The 21,644-nt window shown below is 43.2% G+C and overlaps 1 protein-coding gene and 1 long non-coding RNA gene across 12 annotated transcripts in view; one reads left to right on the top strand and one right to left on the bottom strand.

Moving 5' to 3' along the window:
• The window catches only part of Arhgap26 (Rho GTPase activating protein 26), a 774,669-nt gene that overhangs the window by 139,883 nt on the left and 613,142 nt on the right, over nt 1-21,644 (bottom strand). For all 11 annotated transcript variants that reach the window (XM_030250607.1, XM_017317984.1, XM_017317986.1 and 8 more), the window contains 2 exons: nt 8,970-9,035; nt 6,438-6,512 (listed from right to left, as the gene is read on the bottom strand). In XM_030250607.1, coding sequence (XP_030106467.1) covers nt 6,438-6,512; nt 8,970-9,035 — 141 coding nt within the window. The remainder of the gene's footprint in view (nt 1-6,437; nt 6,513-8,969; nt 9,036-21,644) is intronic.
• Gm30572 lies at nt 109-2,183 on the top strand. Its single transcript, XR_386178.4, has 2 exons — nt 109-596; nt 1,884-2,183. It is a non-coding gene; the product is annotated as a predicted gene, 30572 (long non-coding RNA).

The following is a 21,644-nucleotide window of genomic DNA, read 5'->3' as shown; positions in this document are numbered from 1 at the left end:
GACCCAAAAACAAAACAGAACAAACACAAAAAAAGAGGCAGGAGGTAATCTTCAAAGAATCAGCAAAGAAACAAGAAACGAACCGCAGGCTTTGGGTTCACAGTTACATACTCCAGTTCTTCCAAGATCTTAGGCAGAGTGGGGCCAGGAGGAATTATTCAGGCCTACAGAGCCATACAAGATACAAGATTTATGACTGACTAGGATTTGGCTGGCATCGCGTACAACAGCCCTGCAACGCCATAGAAGAGAGCAACTCTGAAACGGGATTCGGGGAAGTGATGCAGACCAAGGAGAATCTATTCAGAGTGAAGTCAGCAGCAAAGAGACTTAAGCTTCCTGTGGAAGCCCATGCGAGTCTGTTGGTACAGAATACAGAGAGCCAAGCCCTGAAAGCATTTACTCCGCAATGTAAAAGGAATTCATTAAAGAAAGGGTGGGCACCACGAAACGAGCTGCCGGAGCGAGAGGATGAATGTGAGAGAAAAGGCGACGGCTGGCAGGGCAAACCGAAGCCCAGTGCGCCATTAGAGATCCTGAAGATTCAAACTACGCTGCTCATGACAAGGCTACAACAGGAGTTAACCAAAGCCTAGGTGAGTGACCTGGACTCCAGGGGCAAGCCTGATAACTTTCTGAGGACACCAAGAATAAGAGGAACAGAAAAAACCCAAGGAAAGGACTCATGTCAGGTTTACAGAACAACAAAGTGAAACGGGATTTGTTCTTTAGAAAATCCACCTCTAAAAGCTCCCTCAAGGACCCAGTCACTGCTGAAAGTGTTCAGAGGTGATTTTTAAAGTAGTTGAGAGTGGGAAGGCTTCTCTTGCTGCAGGTATCAGTCAACAGTATACATTTCTGAGGGAAAGGAGAGTTTACACTTTGTGTGAATATAATCCAAAGGACTTTAAACCTGGTTTACATTCACTCATAAATTCAGTCATTTCTTTTGGGAAGTGTGTGTGTGTGTGTGTGTGTGCACGCACGTGTTGTTGAACATGTATAGAGTTCAGAAGACACCTTGTGGGAGCTGATCCTTTCTTCCCACCATGCATGCTCAGGGGATCAATTTCAGGTCTTCAGACTTGGCCGCGAATACCTTTATTTGCTGAGCTGTAATGCCAGGCCACAGATGGGCTTTAAGAAAGGCAAAACGTTTTTATCATCTTGGAATGAGGAGAGGGTCTCTTAACATATAATTCTCATCAAGAATAAGGAATGAGAGATTGGCTTCATATAAATTTACAATGGGACAAAAAGAAAAAGGGAAACCAAAAGCTTAGGACGTGAAAGCTTAGATGCAAACGGTGCTAATACAGCTTCCGAGTGTAAAACTTCCATCAAACAATTAAAACAGAAAAATAATGCTAAGAATAAAATCAGGCAGAAAAAAAGAAAGAAAAAAAGAAGAAAAGACCCTACTTCTATCAGCAACAATGGACATGTTCAAAATATCCAAAATATCCAACTTAATCCAAAACCAAAGAATGCAAGGCTAACTAAGAGGAAAATACATCTTTCACATGTACCATTCACATAAAACAAGTACCACAGAGCACGGCTGTTTCGGCTTGCTGACAGTGAGTGTGGCAACAGTGGGTGGAGAGGCTGAAGGCAGACACAGAGCCTAACCCAGCAACTCAATATTGTAAGTCAAACTGCAAGGACATGGGACCTACGAGCATTTCTTAGCATGTGCAGGCTCTGACTCAGCAACTTCATGAATCTTCTCATCTCATGCTCCCGCCTCTATGTGGGCCAGGCTATTAGATGGAGCAGGAGACGGGAGAATGAACCATTGAAACCATTTGTCTACAGTGAAAAGAATCAGCAGTGTGTCTACTTCCAAAGCGCACGCAGTCCTCTGCTCCTTTGCCTCTCAGGACTCCCATCTGAACTACACAAGGGCAGGAGGCTGATTCAGGGGCACTAATGCATCTACAAGGAATATACCTGCAAGAACAATGCCACAGGAGGACTTACCATGGGAAAAGACGCTGCAGTGTTATGTGAATACAGCCTGTTGGAAAGCCTAGAGTGTGCGTGCCCTGTGTTGTAGCCATATTACACAGAACGCTATGCTTATTCACTTACTACATGCTAGTATATATGGTTTAAAGGGGGCTACAATTCGAAGGTTTCATATACAATAAAGCAGTCAATAAAGGTTGTCTTTGCTCTAAGGGACTCTTATTTTCTTCTTTATGATTTTTGTGTTTTTGTGAAATTTCACCAATGATTACTCATAATTTTTAAACAAAGAAGGGAAATTACTTAAAATAATTAGAAGGGGATAGAGGTCAGCAAGATGACTCAGTATATTGTACTTGCCTCTCAGCCTGACAACCTGAGTTCCTACCTGGACAAACAGAACAGAAGAAAACGCAAACCCACATGTTGTCCCCTTTCCTCCCTATACACATATACATGCATGTGTGCACACGCGCATGCACATACACACAATGTAGCTTCATTTAAAAAATATACAGATATGGAAAGAAGAGAAACAGACATGTAACAAGTAAGAATGTAGCTGGGGTATGTATAAGGGGAGAATGTGAGAATGTTTGTATATGTGGTGTTTGGAAAAAAATTTGTAAACATTTATCTTCACTTAATAGTATGGGGGGCCGGGATAGTACATATATTCTGTTTCAGAAAGTCTGAAAGTCTTTCTGAGTCTTTTTTACTACTCAAAGACTATTAACCTCTGTTGCTAGGAAGTAAACAGGGTGGTTCTTGGCAGGACACCAGTATGAAGTGCAAGGGACCCTGCAGAGGCTATGAGGAATTCTAATAAGTTTTCTTAAGGAACTCTGATCAGTAAAACAAAGATATTCTCAACACATTGGCTCTCATCCCCCATCCCTCCTACAGTCCGCAGTGAAGCAAGAATACAAGAAATGAACGAGTGATTGAAGTTAGCATCTGATTTTAATCCCAGGCCATGTTTGCACACAATAGCAGAGCACACAAATCCAGTTAGGAGCGCACTGGAACAAGTGAAAGCAATGTTGAATCTGCACGTAGCTCGGTACGAAAAGGGTGAGGACAGATGGGAGTGAGTATGGGCTTCACTCTGCACCCTGGAGGGTTTGTGGTCTACAGCAGATTATATTCTACACCATTGGCTAGGCCAGAACAGCAGTGGTACCAAGGATTGACAAGGATGCTATAACAACATACTCAGAAGAGGGAAGGGAGGCAGACCTAGTGCACTGGCCTGACAACTTCGAGAGTACTAGAGTCCCTTGACTGATTGAGAGACTCACAGGTCGAATTCTTGGCATTAGGTTCGACCTTACACTGTAGTCAGCTCTACCCCAGAGGATCATTTATATTCCAGTCTATCTGGAATGCCCTCCTGGCAGAGGAGCTGGCCTTGTGACTGTCAGCCGCTAGCTGTTACTCTTTCATGACATTCTTCAGACAGTCGTGACTACTTTCCTCTCTATCTAGGGTGACTAAGGAAGAGAGCAAGTGCAGTTCCTTCTTGGGAGGCTACGGAGAACAGTTATTAGAACCGCTGCCTTTCAGAACATCTCGTTTGTCCGAAGTGGAGCGCCTCAGACACTTAGTCTTTTCTGCATTTCTTTTCAATAGCTTCACATTGTCATCTTTGAATTCTATTGGAAGCTTCATCTTGGTGCTCTCTCTACACAAAATACTGGCTACTAAGCCACAGCCCTTTGGTCTAGCCCTACATGAGGTATTCTCTGACTCACCTTTTGCCTTCTTCCAGGACCCACCCTTGACCACATACGTGTGCCACATTCTGTTACTCTGCTCCCCTAATGCTTGAATCTAATCTTGCTACTGCTGTGCTGGGCACACTTCATTAGCACAACATTCATTACTTCGGGAAAGTATTCCTCCCTTTTCTTATCAATAATCCTGCTCCATCCATAAACTTATTCCTACTCTCAGGCCCAGTCACAGGCATGAGCTCCAGGCCACACGCATCCATCTGTTGAGGATAATGTGATTGGCTCCAAATTGAAAAGTTCATCATGTGACTGGCCCACACTGGCCAATCAAAGTCCTCCCTGTGGCCTACTGCCAAAACTGTCACCCAAAAGACACTCTTCTGAGTGATGCAAGCTCCAAAGACTGCAGAGACTGATCTATCTGGGACACTCCCAGAGAGAACAAAGCCAAAGCTGAGGACAGCAAAGGACACGGATGATGGGAAACTAGAAGGAAGAAGGGAAGGGAAAGGGCTCAGAGTAAGGATGGCAGAGAGTCTCTAGACCCTGCATGCAGCTGTTTCTTAGGATGAACCAGCCACATAAGCAAGTGCCTTTTACTGTGTGAACTAGTCTAAATCCTATTCCTGACTATCTCTACCACTTAGAACTTTTAAGAGTGCATTATTTCCTTTGTGAAGAAAAAAGGGCTCCTAAGCTTTTTAGCACAGTGCTTGGGTTTGTCAGCAGAAAAGGCCACCTTAGCCTCTCAGTACTAACTGTCCTCTTCCAGCCTCAAGCCGCTCTCTTAGATATTAAAGAAAAGGCCCACAGCATCAACAGCCTCTGCCTTTAACCTGCACCTGCCTCTGCCCATGCTACTGCTCATACTTGCTCAATCTGACTTCTTCTTTCTCCTTTGCTATTCCAGCCCCAGATTCAGGTCATATTAAGTGCTAACAACACATTAAGATAACAGCTTTAAGGTGCATGCATATCTCACCCCTACCAGGATTCTGCAGAATGGCGAGAGAGCTCTTTCTAAAATTTAATATCACTATCATCTAGCAATCCATTCCAGATCCTAAGCAGAAATGAAAGACTGAAGGCTGACATCTGCTAAGTTCTTACTTCTTTCTTATGTTAAAATTTCTCAAAATTAAGTCACATTAACATATGGCCCAACAATAGAACCCTTGGGTACTTATTCTATGAGAATAAAAATATGCTCATATAAAAATTCTCTCTAAATATCTATAGCCTGAAAATGGAAATAACCCAAAATCCTGTAGCAGGTGAATGGCTAAACTGTGGTATGCCCATATAATAGAATACTTCTTAGCAGGTAAAAAGAAATTAATGAGCAATGATACATACAAGTTAATCAAATCTAGAAATAATTAAGTGCACTAAAAAAAGATACTCAACACTCAAATCTTACACAATGTATTATTCCATTTATATAACAAATGATTTCAAAGTGACAAAATTAAAAGAAAAAAAAAGAATAAACTCCTGGTCACCAGGGTTAGGGATTGTGTGTGAGGAGGTAAGGCAGGGAGTAGACATAAAAAGGAACCCAAGGCCATTATGAGAGTTGAAACTCTCTCATTTGGGCTGTATTAATACCAGTATCTTCTTGTGGTATTGAAACACATCCTGTTAAGAAGGATTAATTGGAGGAATCGGAGTAAAGGGTACAATGCATTTGTCTCTCACAATTATTTCAAAAATTTAAAAATAATAAAACTGCATCCCGCATTGGAACTGAAGAGCGGGAAGTGAGTGTAGACTGAGCCTCCCGTGCACCATGCCTCCCAACAGCGGCTCTGAGTGTAACTCACGACACCGAGGAGTCCGAACTGCAGAGTGAGTAGCACATTCTGGCCCATATAAAGGAATAGACTTCTGCACATGCAAAAGCTATTTTCAGAAACTGGAGTGACAAAGAAGTGACAAACACAGGAGAGAGGCCCTCGCCTGAAACGCCACGTTAGAGCCGGACTGAGAGTTAATCTTCCCAAGTACCAGGCTACGGCTTTTGTGGACATGGACAACAGCCACTGATCTATGAAACTTGATCTGTTTGCCATTTAGATCCATGTGACTCACTGAAGCTGGCTGCATGGCTAAAAATACAGGATATCTGCAGCCTAGGCAACTTTGGCTCATGGATTTTGATTCAAACACTGCACATTTGGAGGCAGTGGCTTTCTATTTATACATCAGCCGGGAGACAGAGGAGGCTCTCCTGATCAAGTGACGGCTTGAAATCCAGAAGCAAGAGGGATCTTGAGTTTGATCTGCATATATACATTTTATCTGAACGTTACATGATACTCTAGGGATCAGGAATGTGAGACCCTGAGGTCCTCACAGGCTAGAAAGACGCCCTTTTTGGGGCATGAGGTATGTCCTACTGAATACCTGCCTCAGAAGAAGACAGTGTCATGAGCTACTAACAACAGAGCAGGGCGTGGCTGTGATTTGAGTGGGCAAGCAGCACTTGGACTGGAGTGCTGAGTTTGAAGACTGTGAGATGCTTGGTCCCGCCATTTCATTTCAATGTTACAAAGGCCCACTCCTAGCCTCTCCTGTTCCTGCCTATAGCCACAACTAGCTAGCAGGGCAGGTTGCTGGGCATGGGCATCCCCATACCTTAATTTCTAACCCAGAGACCACCTAGAAACCAGGAAGGCACAGAGGAAGCTACCCAAGGGACATGCCTGACAAAGCCACTGCGGAACTCACCCATCAGGACGCTCAGCAACTTCTGCACCCTGGAGTTGACCCCCACGATTCGGTAGAGCCCCTGCTCATTGATCCCTGAGAAGAGGAAAGAGGATGGTTTAATTAGATGAGCATCAGAACACAATCAGGCCAACCAGGCCAAATGCTCTTCTGTTTTCCCTTCATTTTCTCTCTCCTCCTAAAAGCTGCTGTAATTAAAGTTCCCTGTCACTCAACTCAGCTCTTAGCAAACGAGTGGGATTTGGCACTGCTGCCCAGGGATTCACGGATGTGCCCCACACTCCAGCCCTCGCCTTAGCCGGGTCGCTGGCAGGAAAGAAACTTTCCCTCCTCTCTTGCCAAAGGCAGCAGATGAAGATTTTTAAAGATGCAAAATACATTATTTTAAAGATGTAGTATTTAACCAACTCTTACATTCAAAAATCCAAAGTGGCATGACTCTTAAAAAAATCAATCACAGGAGAAGATAAATCACTTTCCATCTATTTTTACACACAGCATAAAAAATCCTGAAGGGGAAGGACCTTTTCCATCTTAGGAAATGTTTGTCAAGACTGAGAAATCAGAAAATCCATCACAGTGAGAGCAAAGGTGTTTACTGTGAACTACTTACACAAAGAAGTCAAACTACAGAACTTCCATTTACTGAAAAGCGCGGATTAGAGCGTCACTGTGCCTCTTACAAAAGGAGGCAATCCGGATGCATGTATGTGATATGTGAATGTATGTGATCTATGCCTGTTCACACGTGTGGGCCCACATGTGTGTACATGCATGTGGTGGCTAGAGCACAATCTCTATTCGTCAGAATGCCATCTACCTCCTCTGACACAGGGTCTCTCCTTGGTCTAGGGTTCATCAATATGGTTTCACTGGGTGGCCAGTGAGCCCACGGATCGTGTTTCTGCTTCTCCAGTACTGAGATCACAAGTGTGTGCCACCATGCCCAGCATTTGGACCAAGACCTCATGCTCAACTCCAACAGGGAACAATTAAGACCGAGTGATTAGAAATGGTTTCTTCATGTTGGTCCACGTCCATCACATCTCATACCTCTCAGGAACTGCTAAGCTTCCTCTCCAAATCCCCTGTGGACTTTTTTTTTTTGGTTTTTCAAGACAGGCCCTTTCTGGGTATATTTTATGTACAGTTGTTGAGAACCTGTCTTCATTTTTTGATGGAGGAAATCAAGGAAGGAAAACTAAACAAACAGAAACATATACAAACCTGCTTCTATACAGTAAAGTATCTCCTTTGGAAGAAGCCTTATAGGATCCATAGGCACAGGACCTCAAGATGTTCTATTACCCCCAGCCAGCCTCTGTGTGTGTGTGTGTGTGTGTGTGTGTGTGTGTATGCCCCTTTCCCTTTCTGTTTTACCACTAGTAGGTTATCTGCTTTAAAAGTCAGAATTTCTCTCAAACAAATAAAAAGTACAAGTAGTTAGATCACTGGAGAATAAATAGACTCAGTCCCTTGGTTTTGATCAATCTCCGTGGAGAGAGAGTAGCTTTTCTCAAAGCCACAACAGATCCAGGGTACTTAGAACCCTACAAAGCCAGCAATAAAGACTCTGGTTTGTGACAGTAACCCAGCCTCCCCTATCTCATGGCCTGCTCCAATAGATGCGGGAAACCTCAGTGTGGAGGAGGCAGCTAACCCCTTCCTTCTCTGTCCTTGATGGTTCTCAGGTCCAGGTCTGCAGAGCAGAGGTCTTTACTGGGGTTGACAGACTCTAAGATGATCCCTGGAGAGATCTCCGGGGTCTATGAACTAGATGGGAAAAGAGCCTTTATTTTCACTGTTACTAACATTGTTGTGTTTCTCTCCCTCCTTAAACCACAGTGGTATTAGCAATACCTGCAGCATGGTCAAAAATCAGAGATATTTTCTTTCTTTTTTTTTTTTTTTTTTAAAGATTTATTTATTTATTATATGTAAGTACACTGTAGTTGTCTGCAGACACGCCAGAAGAGGGAGTCAGATCTTGTTACAGATGGTTGTGAGCCACCATGTGGTTGCTGGGATTTGAACTCCGGACCTTCGGAAGAGCAGTCGGGTGCTCTTACCCACTGAGCCATCTCACCAGCCCCAGAGATATTTTCATAACTCCTTACACTGTTACAGGATGATTACAATGTTGTGCTTCCCAGATTATACCTGCTATGAGAGCTACCACTATCAGCTGTGAATGAAGTTGTTAACATAGAAGCATATCTACCACTCTGCTGCGGCTATATTTTCAATTATTCTAATAATAACCAGGTTTCAAGAACTGGTTTCCATAAACCTAGGAATTCTATCAGTATATATGTAAGACATCCTTGTGATCAGCCAGAGACCTGGGTGACATGAAACGGGTGGAGAACCCCTGCTTCAGACCAACATGACCTGTAGAAACATGGACAGTGGCACCAGGGGACTTAATGAGTTACTTAAAATCAGAAGCAGCAGGTAGCAGGTTCTCTGCCTCACAGACCCATGACCTTCCATGAGAACAATGCCATCTGTCTGTCTGGTAGGCTACTTTACCTCTGGTCTCCACCGCATGGATGCATTTCCTTATTATGCTGAAGCCGATACTGTCCAATTGTGCGGCTGAAAGAACAAGAGAAGTGTGGTCAGGCCACGCGTGTGCAAACCAGCATGCTGAAAGCAAGCTACATGGTGTGGTCACAGCATACATGTGTGCAAAATACAGATGATTTAGAGATAGTGATACTGACAAAGAGCCTACTGTAGGACAGATACATGCTAAGTGTTCTGCATGTGTTATCTTCGTTCTTACAGTAACTTTTGCATTAAGTTTCTAACAAGAATTGGCAGTACAGAGTATCAGACTCCTTCCAGTTGGAGTCACAGGAGTAACTGCTTGTAGTCAGTTACATAAAGCAAATGTAAAGTGCTTTGAAAACAATGGATAAGTGCTTTACCTAGATTATGTCTTGTAATGCCAGCAAATTCTCTTGAATGATAGTATTATTAGCCCCACATCACAGATGAAAAAACTGTGCCTTGAATAAGCTACATATGAGCAAAGTTGCCAAGTTAACATGTAGAGACTTGCTCCAGGGGCCAGTTCACCAAACTGCTTTAACTATAACTTTGAATTAAAAAAATAATTCTGTTCTGCTGATTAGAAAAAGCAGAAAATGAGGGGGAAATGAAGGAAAGAAAAGTGACCCAGCTTTGAACATTGAAACAGCTGAGAACAAAGCTACCTAAACCAGACCCAGAAGCAGGAGAGCCTCTCTCCATAGCACATCAGTGGGGTCAATGGGTTCGCCATCTGTTCCAGTACCTTCCACTGCCACTCGGGAAATGAGATAACCCACAGGAACAATTTTTTTCCAGGGGTAAACAAGTTTCTAAGTAGCAATAAAGAGGCCAGACATCCATAAAAACTCCACCCCAAGCTTTAGTTATCCACGGATACTAGACATGTAGCTTGCAGAGGTGAGTCAGTTGAGCACCTGAGCCATCCTGCAGATAGCAGTTATTGTCTCTTTTCCTTACAGCCATCTGGGTGGGGTCAGAGCTTTCCTGCAGTGCTTTTGCTTTGTATCAGGTGACTAAGGACACTGGGCATCCTTTCGCACGCATGGATGATTCTCCCTCTTCGATGAAGGGCTCAGAAGCTACTGGGAAAGTATGTATCAGACAGGAAACTATCTTCTTGTGCTTGAGAAACTTTCCAAAACATTTATGACTGTCACTCTGGAGTCCATGGAACCCTTCACTTCGTTTTTAGAGAAGTGTTTCAGAGTATCTTTTAAAGGCATGGTGGTCAGAAGTCTGGGGGAAAGACCCGCCATTGTGCACTGAATTCTGGGAGCTGTTGAGACAGACTCTGAACTTGGATGGTTTAAGCAGCAGGCTTGTGAACACGGATTCCTTCCCAGCACAGACGAACTTTGTCTGGGACAGAGACCACTTCCTTACCCCAGAAACACCAACAAAAGTTTGGGAAAATTGGAAAGAACTTGGCAACTGAGAGAGAAAGTCCCGGTGCTTGGATGACCTACCAGGTCAGCTAGGAAATAAGGGCAGTTCCTAGGCAAGTGGGACATGGAAGGGAAAACTGCAAAGGAACTTTCCAGATAGCTGAGAGGTAAACAAATTCTACCGATTTTTATATTAACTGTAATTTTTTTTAATGGCAAAGACCCCACTGAATATTCAGATTGGTTTTCTCTATGCTGGTGCAATTTCTCTAATTTGTTAAAAGCAAGCAAACACCCTTCATACTGATATTAAACTAAAAAGCCTTACAGTTCACACACACACACACACACACACACACACACACGTTCTATTTATCAGTGTATCTTAACTGTCAAATCTACACAGCATTTATATGCTGCAGAGCCAAACAGGAGTTCGGGGATAACTCTGCTAAGCCTAGTTTATTAGACTTGTACATTGAGTTGACTACCTAGTTTTATAAACAGATAAAATTATGTTAAGAAATGGAACCCACATCAAACAAGAGTCCCAAGAACTCGTAAAATACAGTTTAACACTGATGTTCGGAATCTGTAAACCAGAATTGAGACACTGCCACATCCTGAACTTTTCCATCTGCCTTTTGTCCTCAGTCTCTTTCCCTTATACACATGTGCGTGTGCGCACGTGCACACACACACACACTCACACACACATCAACACATGCACATGCAGTTTGACTTCTACTCTCATCAACTTGAATTTCCGGCTGACATCATGACTGAGTTACTAATAATTAACAACTGCATATTATTTAACTTGGCCTAAGTGTCATTGATCTGACAGGGACTCCGCTGCTGTATATATAAGCAGAACATTAGTTCCGACTTTGGCCCGACAGGGTTCATAATCTTAGTAATTAAGATCTAGTCTGCAAAGTGAATTCCCACTAAAAGGTCTGGAACACTATCACCATGGAGCAGAGTTTGCAAATGACTGAGAAAGTAGCCTGCCAGATGGATGCGGCTGTCCTTAATCCCCTTGAGCAGGTGATTCAGCCCATTCACTGAGCCAAGGCTCAGAAAAGGTCAGGGATTTATTTGCAATTTCTGTATCCTTATAATCTCCAGAAATAATCTCTCATTAAATATCTACTAGGTTTGTATTATTCCCTTAATTTGACTTGCAATGAGCTGATGTAGGGAGCTGTGGCTCGCAGGCTCTGCATTCTGTGATGCGGTTAAAGCTTGGCTTCTCATCCTCCCACAACCTCCAGTTCCCTGCGCCCAGGTTTACATCAGCAGCCCACGCTGATTCCTTATAATTAGTGCTGGCAGAGTACACACAGACGACACAAGCTGACCTCCCAAGTTAGAAAGGTGCTACCATCCAACCTTCCATCTCCACCTCTGGAGCCTTGTATCTATCTCTCCTTTTCAGAGAAAAGAAAGGGCCAGAATCACAGAACTCCATTCTGCAGATGCACTGAAAGAATATGGGAAAACAGAAGGGTTGGGTACATGCTGGGCCAACTTGGTGCATCTTAGGGCAAACCCTGATCAGTACCTAACAGTGGTGTGGGTTTGGGTTCCTATGCCAAGATGAACTCCAGGAAGAGAAGCTAGGTGACTCAGAATTGTTCTACCTCCATGCAATTATAAAAACAACACCAGATAAGGCACAATCAATTCTCTTTCTTGCCTAAAAGGTCCAGACAGAAAGGTAGGGTTCTACCATAACTAACACTGTTATACTGTGAATAAAAAACAAACAAAACAAAACAAAACCCACTGATGGAAGCTTCTGGTACCCCCTGAGATAACTTCCACTCATCTTTTAAAAAGCTGTGGGGCTGGAGAGATGGCTCAGCTGTTACGAGCACTGACTGCTTTTCCAGAGGTCCAATTTCCGGCAACCACACGGTGGTTCACAACCATCGATGATGGAATCTGATGCCCTCTTCTGGCAAGCAGTGGCAAAAACAAACAGAGCACTCACATACATAAAATAAATCTTTAAAAAAATTTAAGAAAAAAATAAATAAATAAAAACCTGTGTAGGTGCTGGTGGTGGTGGAGGAGGTGGTGGTAGTGTGTGAATGTATCTGACTGTATGTGACAACTCGAAAAAAATCATGAGCCTCTCTCCCCCTTTGCACCTTTTATATGCATCCAAACTATCACCGACTAATCCCAGCACTTGGGAGGCAGAGGCAGGCGGATTTCTGAGTTCGAGGCCAGCCTGGTCTACAAAGTGAGTTCCAGGACAGCCAGGGCTACACAGAGAAACCTGATCTCGGGGAAAAAAAAAAAAAAAAAAAAAAAAAACACACAACAACAAAAAAACCAAAACCACCACTTCATAAATAAGAGAGCTTGCCAAGGAGTATAAGATACCCAAGCTGACCTGATTAGAGGGAGAACAAAGTCTCCTTCGGCTCCTATCTCCCCTAAAGGAACCCTGAGGAGCATGTGCAAGGCACTGTTGCCCTTCCTCCTGGTAAAGTTCTCAACTTTGAGTAGTTGCATCTTTGCATATACTCTAACATCTAATACAACTAACAGAATGAACTGTGGGAAAGAACAAATTCAAAGAAAACCTTTGCCTATTAGAAGACCATACCAGCACATACCATACCAGGGGTGGCTGAGACAAGAGGAAATGAGAGACCAAAATTTCTTAGTTCAGACACAAGAGGCAGCCCTTTGAGGCTGCTATATAGATTGACAGAGTGTTCTCCACTCTGGAGGAAGTTTCCCAATTCTGCCTTCTTAGGGGCAGAAATAAAACTTGACTGCTGATTTACTGTGCCTGTGTCATGATGTGAATTCTACTTTGGAAGCCAAAGAATGGAAACTACTGATGTGTTTGATGCAGAGAGAGCATCCAAGAGGAAGTAGCACCTCTTCTCTTCCATAGCAATCTTAATTCTGTTATCTGTGTGCCAGCGTGCTTCCAGTGACTTCCAAGCTAGTCTCTTCATATTTCTTCTCACTTCCTCCTATATTTCCACTACTACCTTGTTGTCCCTATATGTAAAAACAAAAACAATTCCACTAAAATCAGGGACAAGACAAGACTGCCCACTCTCTCCCAATCTATTCAATATAGTACTTGAAGTTCTAGCCAGAGCAATAAGACATCTAAAGGAGATCATGGGAATAGAAAATGGAAAGGAAGAAGTCAAAGTATCACTATTTGCAGATGACATGCTAGTATACTCAAGTGACCCAAAATAAGTTCTACCAGAGAACTCCTACAGCTGTTAAGCATGTTAAGCAAAGTGGCTGGATACAAAATTAACTCAAGGAAATCAGTAGTTCTCTTTTATACAAATGATAAACAGGATGAGAAAGAAATTAGGGAAACAAGACCCTTTACAATAGCCACGAATAATATAAAATATCTTGGCTTAACTCTAACCAAGCAAGTGAAAGACCTGTATGTCAAGAACTTCGAGTCTCTGAAGAAAGAAATTGAGGAAGACATCAGAGATGGAAAGATCTCCCATGCTTATGGACCAGTAGGATTAACATAAATCAATCTACAGAGTCAATGCAATACCACCAAAATTCTAACACAACTCTTTACAGACCTTGAAAGAACAATTCTCAATTTCATATGGAAAAACAAAAAACCCAGGATAGCAAAAACAATCCTGTACAATACAAGAACTTCCAGAGGTATCACCATCCCTGACCTCAGCTGTACTACACAGCAATAGTAATGAAAACTGTATGGCACTGGTACAGAGTCAGACAGGTTGACCAATGGAATAGAAGTGAAGACCCTGAAATAAACCCACACACCTATGGACAGGTGGTTTTTGAAGAAGGAAAATATGATATAATGGAAAAAAGAAAGCATCTTCAACAAATGGTGTTGGTCTAACTAGATGACTGCAGGTAGAAGAATGCAAATAGACCCATATCTATCACCCTGCATTAAAACTTAACCAAGTGGATCAAAGGCATCAACATAAAGCTGGATATACTAAATCAAATAAAACAGAAAGTGGGTATAGGAAACAACTTCCTAAACAGAACACCAACGGCTCAGGCTCTAAGTTCAACAACTAATAAATGGGACCTCATGAAACTGAAAAGCTTCTGTAGGGCAAAGGACACTGTCAATAGGACAAAATGGCAGCCTACAGATTGGAAAAGGATCTTTACCAACCTTACATCCAACAGAGAGAGAGTTTATATTCAATAAGTGTGTGTGTGTGTGTGTGTGTGTGTGTGTGTGTGTGTGTGTGTGTAAATAAACTCAGGGCTGGAGAGATGGCTCAGTGGTTAAGAGCACCAACTTTTTCCAGTGGTCCTGAGTTTAATTCTCAGCAACCACATGGTGGCTTACAACCATCAGTAAATGGGATTTGAAGCCCTCTTCTGGTATGTCTGAAGGCAGCTCCAGTATACTTATAGAAATAAAATAAATAAATAAATCTTAAAAACAAAAAAACTCAAGAAATTAGACACCAACAATCCAAACAACCCAATTTAAAAAAAAAAAAAAAAGATACAGAGCTAAACAGAGAATTCTCAACAGAGGACTCTCAAATGGCCAAGAAGCACTTTAAAGCAATGATCAAAGTCCTTACTCAACTGGGAAATGCAAATCAAAATGACCCTGAGGTTCCATCTTACACCCATCAGAATAGTCTGGCTAAGATTAAATTCAAGGAACAACACACACTGGTGAAGAAGTGGACCAAGGGAACTCTCAACCATTGCTAGCGGGAGTGCAAACTGGTACAACCACTTTGGAAATCAAGTTGGCAGTTTCTCAGAAAACTGGAAATAGTTCTACCTCGAGACCCAGCTATACCACTGCTGGGCATATACCCAAAAGATGACCCACTATACCAAAGGAATACTTGCTCAAATTATTTATAGCAGCTTTATTTGAAACTGAAAACAACCTAGATATTCCTCAACTGAATAAAAGGTAAAGAAAATGTGGTACATCTACACAATGGAATACTACTATTCAACTTAAAAAAAAAAACAAAAACATGAATTTTGCAGGCAAATGGATGGACCTTGAAAATATCGTCCTGAGTGAAGTAAGCCAGATCCAAAAGGACATGCATTGTATGCACTCACTAATAAGCAGATATTAGCCATAAAGTACAGGCTATCCATGCTATAATCCACAGACCCAAAGAAGCTAAGGAAGAAGGAAGGCCCAAGCATGGATGCTTGAATGCAACTTAGAAGAGGGAATAAAATAGTCACAGGAGACAGATGGAGGGAGGGAACTGGGTAGGAGAGGGGATGGGGAGGAAAATGGGAAGGTGTTGAGAATCAGGTGTGAGGAGAGACAAGAGAGAGGGCCAGAGGGCCAGGAGAATGCATGGAAATCTGCAGCTCAAAGGGACCTGGGGATATGGAACCTGAGGAGGCCATTTCCTATAGCCAGGCTGAAACCCCAGTGGAGAGATAGGGACACTAACCCACCCATAAAACTTTCAACCCAAAATTTATCCTGTCTATAAGAAATGTAGGGGCAAAGATGGATCTGAGAATGATGGAATGGCCAAGCAATAACCAGCCCAGCTAGAGACCTATTCCATGGCAAAGCACCAATCCCTGACACTATTAATGATACTCTGTTATTTTTGTAGATGGAGCCTAGTGTAACTGTCCACTGAGAGGCTCCACTCAGCAAACTGAAATAGATGCAGAGACCCACAGCTGAACACTGGCCAGAGCTCGGGGACTCTTTGGAAGACCTATTCCTGGCCCTACACCCACTCCCTACCCCCATCCATATATATGTAGCAGATGTGCAGCTCCATTGTTACATGGGTTCTCCAACAACTGGAACAGGGGCTGTCCCTAAAGCTGTTGCCTGTCTGTAGAATCCATTCCCCTAGCTAGGCTGCTTCATCTGGCCTCATTGGGAAAGGATGAGCCTAGCTCTGCAGAGACTTGAGTACAGGGATCCTCAGGGGGGGGCTCCGCCCTCTCAGAAGGGGGGGGGGAAGTAATGGGAAGAGGGATTGTGGGAGGGTAGGGACTGGAAAGGGCAACAGTAATAGGGATGTAGAGTGAATTAAAAAAAAAAAAAACTAGAACAACAACAACAAAATCCAAGTTGCTTCCCTACTTACCATCCATCAATGGCACACTCCATCAACCTAGCTTTCTCTTTCCTACCTTGGCTTGTCCAATTGATTAAACAAAAATGATATTCATTCCTTCTCTAAAAGGAAGCACATGATCTCTTACTATATTTATAGGTATTGAGCCAACCCACCCACTGGGTTTGATGCCACAAACTTTACCCTGACAACTCAACTCCCTATATAGGTATGGCCCTGTGAGACAGACCCATTTGGTTTAAGCTTTTCAACAACAACAACAACAACAACAACAACAACAACAACAACAAAAGAGTGTCTGGCCTATTTCTTACTTTAAGGAACTGCATTCACTCTTATTCTTATGTTTCCAAGATATTGAAACTATCAGCTTATTTATTCAACCTGCAGTGTCAACATTGTCCAGGAGGTAACACATATCCTGAACATGAACCAAGGGAACCTTGGGGCCCAGCCCTAGCTTGCTCAGACCCAGCCTCCTAAGATGCCACTCTCCTAGCTCTCAGCACCTCACCACACTGGCTTTCTTTGAACATCTAATTAACCACATTCTCCAACCTTTGCATAAGCAATGAGTTGTACCTTATCCACTTGGCCTGTTTAATACAGAACTCTCCTTAGGTATAAATTTCTCAAAAAGTCTCTTTAGTCTTCTCTCCTAGCTTAATACCCCATGAGTCTTATCAACCTCTTCCAGAATAGGCAGTATGAGCTGTCAAGTTTATATTTATTTGTATGACTCTGTGAAAAATAATGACAAGTACCAAATTAAAATAAGCAATCATGAAGACAATGCTTCATAAATATCTCTCCTTACTCATTTCATTCACTCTGCTATTATCTCTTTCTCTTCTCCTCCTAGCAGTGTCAATTCCAGGAGTCAAGAGAAGCAGGGTACGTACACTTGTAACACAAATTCTGAGCCCTCTCCTATACATTGTGCTTTGGTAAGTGGGAGAACCCGTTGAAAAGCAGCCAGCACCTTAAACTATCATGGCCAGAGACAAAAACTTGATCGCTAACTCAACCAATTGCCAGCATCTGCACTACTACCTTCCCTGCAGGGTATGAAGGATCTAACGACTCTGGGCCTTAATATGTAAAATGAGCTTCTGCTGATGTGGTATATGGAATGATTCCAAGAAGTTCACATATATTTCTTAGATCTATGTACCTACGTATTGAGTATTAGGAATCTGTTTGACATAAAATGTACTGCATGATATATTTATACCTTAAGTAAACATTAAAAAAGAAATTTATTTAAAGAAAAGCAATAATAATGAAGATGATACGTGTGTACATAAACATAAGCAGTAAAGGTGAGACATAAGGAACACATCTGAGCTCATGTCTCACAGTGCCCCAAGCTTATGCTGCATTCAAGCTAGCTAAAAGGACGAGCCACCTATATCCAACCCAGCTCCTTCTTTGTAGACTTACAGCTAATACCAGGACCCAAGTCTGTTGAGACTTTTTCCTGGACTGCTGCAATCATCTCTGACATGCTTCTCCTTTTATCCCCTAGGTCTATTCTTTACCGACCTCCAGGGCCATCCTTTCAAATGACAGCAGCACAGACAACCCACCTTATCTTATCACAATACTCTAGGAGTTTCTCCAATGCTAAGACCACAATCTTACCTTGTGAGTGCATGAGTCTAACTCTAGCCTACCTGGCTGCTCTCCTCTGGGCCTACTCCCATCTATCCCAATGGTCCTTTTGAGCATCTCTAGAGCTCCATTCATTCCCCTTCTTAGGGGGGGTTGTGTGTGGCTGGCCCTTTGGTTGACAGTACTCACTTGTCAACTTCTCACATGCATCCTGTCAACTTCTCATATGCATCCTGCCCTCTCTCACTTCTTAGGAGGCTCTGATCATCTGACCAAGTGCCTTCCCCTGATTTTCCTCCTCCTTCATATTTCTTCATGGGATTTGCCTCTACCACAAAGTATACCCTAGTCTACTTGTTTATAGTTTGTTGTCAATCTCTCTAGAGTATATAGCCTCCATATTACCCAATGTATACAAATATCGACACTTTGTGGTAGTCTATTTGATGTGCACACTTTGTAGTTTTTTACACATCAGTTAAATTTTTCAATTAAAGTTTTTAAAATGGCGCCAGCTTTACAAGGGTGGAGGATCAATCAGCCCACTTGTGCCTTTATCTTCATAAATGTTTCCTGAATGAGGAAACAAATAAACTTATAGTTTTCCAGCCAAAAGACCAAGAACCAATAGAAAAAATGTTCTCAGCACTCCAAAGACTCTTTAGGAGAGCGTAGCTGACTTAACACACTGGAATCTGTGCATATGAGGAAGTCAGGGAGCACCCACAGGGCGTCTCCATCATGGCCTGGCCTCTAGGCAACACCTGACAATCCAAACGCCCCCTCCCTGCCTGACAGACACACAGCCACTACCCCGCTTCCCAAAGTTTCTGGGGACAAACAGAAAAACTGAGATGGAAGAGAGATACAGTCATGGAAGGAACATAAATAGAAGAGACATCACTGCTTGCCTGTAATAAACCTCTCAGCTCTCTGCCTAAATCAAGGAGGCCCAAGGACAGCTGTCAAAAGAGGCTCATCTCAACAGGAGTCAAGAGGCCCACATGGCACCATGTCAGCTGCTGCAGAGCACAGCTAACTAAGGGCTGCACATCTGCCATGGAAAAGAGTGTTTCTCAGGACAGAGACACTGAAAAAACAGGTCTCAGCCAATGCCCCAGCATCACCTGCATCATTATCTCCTGCTAGCAGACTGGGCATCCTGAGCGTATCTTAGTCCACTGGTCTCGAATCCTTTTATTTAGGCCTCAGGTGCTTTGCGATGACTTCTGAACCAACAACAACAACAAAAAATCATGAAGACAGAGTATTTCAAACTTTCAGATCCAAATGCCTCTGCCTACCAAGACCCTTTCTCCTGCCATTTATTTTTCAAACCTACCTGCTAGCTCCAGATGCCCCAGGTACAATGCCCCCCCCCTTTTTGTCAAAATATATTGTGAGAAAGCAAAGGTGAAGAAGGAGATGATATTCAGACCCAAAACACACTTTGATGGACAGACTTCATCTACCTACCTTCAGACACTCTAGGGAACTTGAGAGGCAGGCAATAATCTTAGGATACTAAGGATGCTACTGATAATAGAGCAAGCAGTGATGATTAATAACAGCATCCAGCACCAGCCACCACTGAGCAAAAGGTATCTGTCGCAATTTTATTCTATTTACCTGGAAAGTCAAGATGTATGTAGTGAAGCCAGTCTCTCATATAAATAACTGAGGCCTGGAGTTTCCCAAGGTCAGATATTATTACAGCAATGGCAATGGGATTGCAATCTATGTAGACTGTCAGAGTTAAAACTCCTATATGTGACTCTACCCTACCCCAAATGAAACCTTATAGCCTCTGCCAACCCTTACACACACACACACCATAAACACACACACCCACACACACATACCACAACACACACACACACACACACACACACATACACACACACACACACACACACACACACACACACACACACACACACACACAGAGTAAGAAGTACAATCTGCAATCTTTGTTCAGTTTACTGAGTGACCATACTTGAAGAAATTACTTGAGTTTGAACCTAGATAGAAGCCTCAGGCATCTGTAAACGAGGTCAATGATACCACTTCCCTTATAATAATTATCAAGTGACATAGTGTGTGTCAAACACTTAGCACAATGTACCATGTGTAGTGTGAACTCAATAGGTATTAAGTATAATCATTAGAAGCCTGGACTTGGTGACAGTATGGACAATCTTTCAACCTCTGTCTTAGCTGCCACTTGATAGGGGTTAGAGAGGTATCCAGAGTCCTGCATCACTGCCTTGAAGCCCAGCCTGGGCTGTCAGGAGGTAGCTTTACCAGTCTGTTAGTACAGATTCCACAGCACGAGGGAAAGGCAAACATTAGGCCACGGCAAAATTACATGCTGGCTGCCTCTGTAAGTCTGAAGCTAAGAATGGATTTCTGAAATGTCTCCCAGGATAAGCAAAAAGGCTTCTGACTGCCTGGGCAAGTTCAAGGAGCCCCATTGCCAATGCTGTCCTTGGAAGATGGTCTCATCACACACAACAGCTGGGAACTGAAAGTATCTGAGAACCATTCCCCCCCCCCCCCCCAGACTCTGCCTGTAGCTAAGGCATGTAGTTGAGACATCACTGCTTCACTAAACGTAATTGTAGCTCAGTGCAGCCGCAAGCAGCAACCATGTCGCAGGCAGGATTCCTAGCAAAAGGCAAAGTGCAGAAAGCCGGCGCCTGCACAGCCTCTCCTCTGACTCTAACTGAGCCTCAGAAGACAAAAGGGATTGCCACAGAAACCTGCATGGACCAGCAGGGAGAAGAAAGGCCAAGAGGGCACAGGGGAGCAGGCAGTGTGGAGAAGAATCTGCCGTGGGCCATCCCTGGCAGGCAGGATGGAAAGCTGGAGGGGAAGGTACACTCAGCTGATGGCCTCGTGGACCAGTGCACAGGAGGCCAGGCGTTGCGCCCATTAATGCTTCCACTCTGCCCAGGTTTAAAAGGGGAAATGTTCTATTTATAAAGCTACCCAACAGGGGAGACCTGGCAGCTTTTGGATGGCTCTGATCCCAAAGGGATCCTTGTTACCAATGGCTGCCTCTTCCTGCCTCTCTACTGTGGGTGTTCTAACAGCAAAGGGCCAAAGGTGACTGGAAGCAAGGGGGACAGGGAAGCCCTTTTTCCTGCCCTTTACTGCTTTCATGAGAATGTGGACCTTTGATCATGAAGGCTGACAGCTTTAGAACCTTCTTAAAAATAGTAGCCATGCTAACCCACTGAGGTTTCCACGGTGATCTTCAAGGCTGAATCTCTTTTCTGTCTGGCAGATGAAGGGAAGCCAATGCACAGAGATGAAGAGAATTGAGGATCAGAGGGACAGAACTAGGTAAACACAGAGAGATGGAAATGCATCCCTGCCCATCTCCTCTCCTGATCTTCAGTCTTGGCTCATAAATCCAGACAAGCCTTGATAAAGCACCGCCGTGAGCTTGGATTTGAGTGACAACCTTAAGAATGAGAATATAAACAACAGAGACCACAGGGAGTGGCTCCATTTGTTCCAGAATCTCTGTGGGA

The sequence above is a fragment of the Mus musculus genome, chromosome 18 (assembly GCF_000001635.26).
Source record: "Mus musculus strain C57BL/6J chromosome 18, GRCm38.p6 C57BL/6J".
NCBI lineage: Eukaryota > Metazoa > Chordata > Mammalia > Rodentia > Muridae > Mus > Mus musculus.
The sequence above is the reverse complement of the archived record's forward strand: the minus strand, read 5'-3'. Positions and strand labels throughout refer to the sequence as shown.